Source organism: Cydia amplana, chromosome 17 (genome assembly GCF_948474715.1).
Source record: "Cydia amplana chromosome 17, ilCydAmpl1.1, whole genome shotgun sequence".
Classification (NCBI taxonomy): Eukaryota; Metazoa; Arthropoda; class Insecta; order Lepidoptera; family Tortricidae; genus Cydia; species Cydia amplana.
Genome location: NC_086085.1, coordinates 2,010,616 through 2,016,450, shown reverse-complemented (window position 1 = coordinate 2,016,450; position 5,835 = coordinate 2,010,616). Strand labels below are relative to the sequence as shown.

General features: G+C 38.1%; 1 protein-coding gene across 1 annotated transcript; it reads left to right on the top strand.

Annotated features, from left to right (window-relative positions):
* Positions 1-3,425: 3,425 nt before the first annotated feature.
* LOC134655697 (uncharacterized) lies at positions 3,426-5,624 on the top strand. The gene has a single exon (XM_063511154.1). The coding sequence runs from the start codon at positions 3,606-3,608 to the stop codon at positions 5,610-5,612; it is 2,007 nt and encodes a 668-aa protein (XP_063367224.1). The 5' UTR covers positions 3,426-3,605; the 3' UTR covers positions 5,613-5,624.
* The last annotated feature ends 211 nt before the right edge of the window (positions 5,625-5,835 follow it).

The window sequence follows — 5,835 nt, the reverse complement described above, 5'->3', positions numbered from 1 at the left end:
TACATCAGCATTTTTATTAACAGGTCTATTTACCTCTTTGTTGGCATTTGAATATACGCATTTTAGTGTAAGTAACTTTATTTCTATTTATAAGACTAGTTTTTATAACCTCGACCGCGACTGTGTTTTAAGAAAATTGCTGTTTTTTTATTACGTTTGTTATTCACCTCAAGTTGTTGTCAACTCGACTTTGGTCGGACCAAGTTTTGTTTTAAATGTACAAGTGACAGAATTTGAAATAATACCATGTAAATTACATAATGTGCGTGTTTTATTTCACTTCCCGCTATCGCATAACTATCGTCAATACTGTTAAAGGTAGGTTGCGTAACTTCAACTCTCGTGATACGTGAGGCACGACTCACGAGAGTTGAAGTTACGCACAAAACAACAAAATAATTATCAGCGAGATTTTGAAATCAGTGTTTTTTTCGTACCGATAGCAAGTTGAACCGTCAACTACCAGATAAAGATCATCTTTCTGGCTTTGTCCCGGTTTGTTGTTGCCACGGCGCATGGGGGGTGTATGGGGTCTGCTTGGCAACTAATTCCAAGAAATGGCGTAGGCACTACGAAACGAACCCCAAGGAAGAAACTAGACCTTATTAGGATTAGTCCGGTTTCCTCACGATGTTTTCCTTCACTGAAAAGCGACAGATAGCTAAATAATATTTCGTACAAAAGTTCCGGAAAACTCAGAAAGTCATTAGGCTCTATTTTTTAAGAAAGCGATTGTCATCTGACCTTCCCACCCTTACAACTAGTAACGGAATCTAAATAAAACAAAAATTACAATCAAGCTTATACTTTAAATGAAGTTAAAGTACAACTAGGGACCAAATCAAAATAAATTTTTAATAAAAAAAAAATCATTCGTGTTTTCAAGTAGTCGCACTACTATGTATAAACTATTAACTGAAATTGATGATATATACTAAAGACAAAGCAATCAAGGCCTCTTCAAGTGGTCGAGGGCGGAAACCGGAAACCTCTGCTCCTCCACCACTGCCCCGCTTCGGCCACTGGAGGACTTGTCCCTTTGTCACTTTTTAGGGTTCCGTACCCAAAGGGTAAAAACGGGACCCTATTACTAAGACTCCGCTGTCCGTCCGTCCGTCCGTCCGTCTGTCACCAGGCTGTACCTATCTCACGAACCGTGATAGTTAGACAGTTGACATTTTCACAGATGATGTATTAGCTATAACAACAAATACTAAAAACAGAATAAAATAAAGATTTAAGTGGGGCTCCCATACAACTAACGTGATTTTTGACCGAAGTTAAGCAACGTCGGGCGGGGTCAGTACTTGGATGGGTGACCGTTTTTTTGGTTGTTTTGCTCTATTTTTTGTTGATGGTGCGGAACCCTCCGTACGCGACTCTGACTCGTACTTGGCCGGTTTTTTACAAGCTTTTATTACTTACAATTATTGCATGCCCTCGTAAGTTGGTATGTATGTTCGGGTCAAATCTTGCAAACTGAATTAGCCCAACTTCCCATTATTCGATTTAGTTGAAACTTTACATACGTATGTAAGTTAGGTGACAATGCAATATTATGGTACCATCGAGCTGATTTGAGATGTCGGCTGCAGAAAGAGGTGACCCGCCCTACGAAAAAAATTCTATGCAGGGGGATCACCTCTCTCTGTAGCTGACTGTACACAGGAGGTGACCGCAGTAACTTTATGATAAAACAACGCAACCCAACCTAATTGTGTTTCGGTTTGTTGGAATTATATGTCTAATGTCAAAATAAAACGTATCGATTACGGTCAGAATTAAATTTAAAAAAACTCGAAAAAAAGCACTAGTTCGCATAAAACAACTTTGCGAACGCTAAACAGCTACGTAAAGTAGCACTTTTTGAGCAACTGTATTAAAAATGATTTTTTTTGGCATTACAATCTTCATATTTAGTACCGTACAAATATAAAACTTTGCCCTTTAACTTTGCCCATCGCGTCATAGTTCAGTATAAGCGAAATAACTTCAAAGTACCTAGTTACAGATACACTTTCTTCTTTTTCTTTCTTTTTTTTTCTTCTATTTTTTTTTCTGAAAAATGCGTATCTGTTACTACTTTTAAGTTATTTCGCTTTTACTGAACTATAACGCAGTAGGCAAAGTTATGTTAAAGGGCAAAGTTTTATACTTTTACGGTACGATACTTATCTATTTCAGTTTTCAACTTGATGTAAATAAAATCAGATAAAAAGACTCGGAAGGTCTAGAAAACTTAGAAGTTCAAGGTAAAGTCAGTTACGACGTTAAGAGACATTAAGCTACTGTTACACATGCTCTAAAATAGCATGCTAAAAAGCGTGCTATTGAGTATGCTCAATACGAGCATGCTTATGAGCAGTTTACATTTGCTAGCAATAAATAGCATATATTATGCTCATTATTAGCAATGTTTCGACACACATACTACTAAGTAGCAATTGCTCAAATGCTCAATAGTGGCATGCTTTCGTGCTAGTAATCAGCATGTGTAACAGTAGCTTTATTGCCAATAGCCCCATTATACAAATGTCAGCCATGATAATTTGTACGAAATGTCAACAAATTGGTACCTACAATTTATTGGATCAGATGTAGACAACCTGTCATATTTAAATAGTTTGTTTTAGGTACGGGCCGTGCGTCCAGCTCGCGCCAATTCATGTACAGTAGAATCCGTTTATTATGACTCCGCTTATACTGACCAACCGCTTACTATGACGTAATTACTGTGCGAAGTTTGGTTTTCATATAAAACTCTTTGTGACAAATTCGGATAAGATTACTTCGCTTATAATGACAAACCAATTACTATGACCTAAAAATCCTATTTCCATGAAATTATGTCCGGTTATACTGACACCTTCGCTGGTTTTCGTGGCCGTCACCACGTCTTTCCCTGCGAGGACGTTTGGTGCGTTCGTGGCGTGTAAGGTATTTTAGTTTTGATTCTCAGTGACAAGTCGATATTTGTTACAAGTTTAATAAAACTCATCTCTCACAAAAGCATTTGAGATTAATTTGGAAAACTTAACAAAAATAAGAAGTTGTACAACTATGCTTTATATGACATCCGCTTAGTATGACGTGTTTGTCAGTTCCCTTCGATGTCATTATAAGCGGATTCTACTGTATTGTCATTCATACCTTCCAATCTGACAATGTTCGTTACGTAATACCTATAGGTTTTAATTAAACGTGGAACAATAATCATTGAGCCAATAATATCGGTCAAATATTAATATTTTTCTTGAAATATACATTGGGTTAGGTTCAACCAAATTAAAATTGAACTCTTTATAATAATATACTGTTTTAATATAAAAATATATATTATAAGAAATAACGTTTTCATTAATACAGATTTTGTTCATGCACAAAAACACTGTACGAATCAGTATTAAATAAACAACACTACTGCATTTTCATTAAAATTCATCTTGTTTATAGAGTAAATAAAATACGAGCTATCTTGCTTCAAATAATAATGTAACAGTTGCACATCGCTGCCAACATCAAACGGGAGCTCACTCATAAACAAGAATAAAAGGCCTTTCCTCTGATTCCTTTGAGTCTTTTTGCTCCGCCGCCACACAACCAAGATGCACTCCACATTATTCGCATCATATTTATGTTTCATTCACTTTGTCATTGTAAAAAGCGAGAATTCTACGCTAACGGCATCTGGCGATTCAGGACAAATAGAAGACACTGCCGAATGCGTCTTAAAATTGTCCGCAAAATATTTCGTAGAGAAAAAAGCTCTAAGCGGAAGCATAGTCATAATCAATATTAACTCTTATACCTCTACGACGCAGATGCTATTATTGCGCACCATCCACAGCGGCATTAAATATTCCGTTATGGTAAAAGATTCATTCTATAAACATGCTAACGCGTCCCATTTCCCTGAGAAAGCTAAAAATTATATGCTGATTTTGGAAGAGAAATCTGAGCTTGTAAGAAACATTCTGCAGCTGAACAAGCTGCCAACTTGGAATCCTTTAGCTAAAGCTATTATTTATTATCAACTCTTGCCAGATGAAGATGGTGAAACAATCGCAAAGAAATTTATCAACGAACTGAGAGAATACAAGCTTCTGAAAAGCATAGTCTTTATTTATTCCCCAGACGATGCAGGATTGATTTCATATACGTGGGCGCCTTATAGCGATACGAATTGTGGAGGGGAATGCGATTCCGTTTATATTCTAGATACATGTAAAAATAGCATTGTGAGACAGAAGAATGCTCAGAGAGAAATGTTCCCACTTAACATGAAACAATGTCCTCTTGTGACACAAGCCATTATCTCGGAACCTTATGTAATGCCACCGGTCCGCCAATTAACAAACACTCCCTACCCCGACGCTTACGAATTCCAAAAAGGCGGTGAAATTAATCTAGTTAAACTGATTAGCGAGTTCACAAACATGAGTCTGATTGTGAGAATATCTGATGTACCGGAAAATTGGGGACTCATTTACCCGAACGGGACGGCGACGGGCGCTTACGGAATCCTACGTAACGACTCGGTTGATTTGGTGATCGGTGACATAGAAGTTACGAGGACCATCCGCAAGTGGTTTTATCCAACCGTGAGTTACACGCAGGACGAGATGACGTGGTGCGTGCCCAAGTCTGCCCAAGCGTCCACTTGGAACAATTTGGTGATCATATTTCAATGGACGACGTGGGTGGCCACGTTGCTGAGCATAGTCACAATGGGAATAATTTTTCATTATATTTATTACAGAGAAAATGATAGAAAAGTGACAAAACTACCGACTAATTCGTTGCTATACACGTTTAGTATGATACTAGGTTGGGGCGCATCGTTTAAACCAAAGATGGCAACGTTCCGGATCCTAATCTTCGCTTGGCTATTCTTTGGTATGATCATGAGCATATCGTACGAGTCGTTTCTGAGAACTTTTCTAATGCACCCGCGATACGAGAAGCAGATAAGCTCTGAGACTGATCTCATCCAGTCCGGCATTCCTTTGGGAGGCAGAGCGATCTACAGATCCTATTTTGAGACTAATAACGCGAGTTCGTTTTATTTGTATCGCAAATACATCTCGACGAGTTTCTCTGAAGGGATTAAACGGGCAGCTTTGAAAAGGAATTTCGCCATAGTGGCATCGCGTCGTCAAGCGGAATATCAGGATCAGAAACTAGGTAAAGGAGAGCAACTTTTATACTGTTTTAAAGAAGGCAACAATCTTTACAAATACGGTGTAGTATTGCTTGCACGGCGCTGGTTTCCTATGCTAGAGCGCTTTAACAATATCATACGCAGTGTATCCGAAAATGGGCTTATAGAGAAATGGAATCAAGAATTGTTTATTCATACTGTAGGCGTGGATGGGACAAGCAAAGTACTGCCTCTAGGTATTCGGCATTTATTGGGTGCCTTCATGTTTATAGGTATTATGTACGCGGCTAGCATTTTAGTGTTTGTAGTGGAGTTGCTTTTGAATGTGTCAAAGAGACGTAAAAGTAATAAGCCCACTGTCATGCCCGTTTATCGAGTGAAGATAATTCAAGGCAATAATAAAAAGTTGCAGTTATCAGACTACGAGGGTCGGTCTAATCTGTTTTCCTAGCTGATTAGTTGAATACGATACGACCTATGAATTTACTTATTTCAAATTCTCTACTAGACACATTTCGAACATCACCTTAACTTGCATGCCGCAATTTCAACGGGGCTTAATTCGTCACTTCGCGGGTATGAATTAAATAGGTAATTACGAGGGCTAAATTACCCTAAAACATCGTAATAACAACGTAGCGTAGATACGGTCGAAAGTATTAATTTATGACCAA

Coding starts and splice junctions, on each gene's coding strand:
- LOC134655697 (XM_063511154.1), top strand. CDS start 3,606: ATGCACTCCACATTATTCGCATCATATTTATGTTTCATTCACTTTGTC.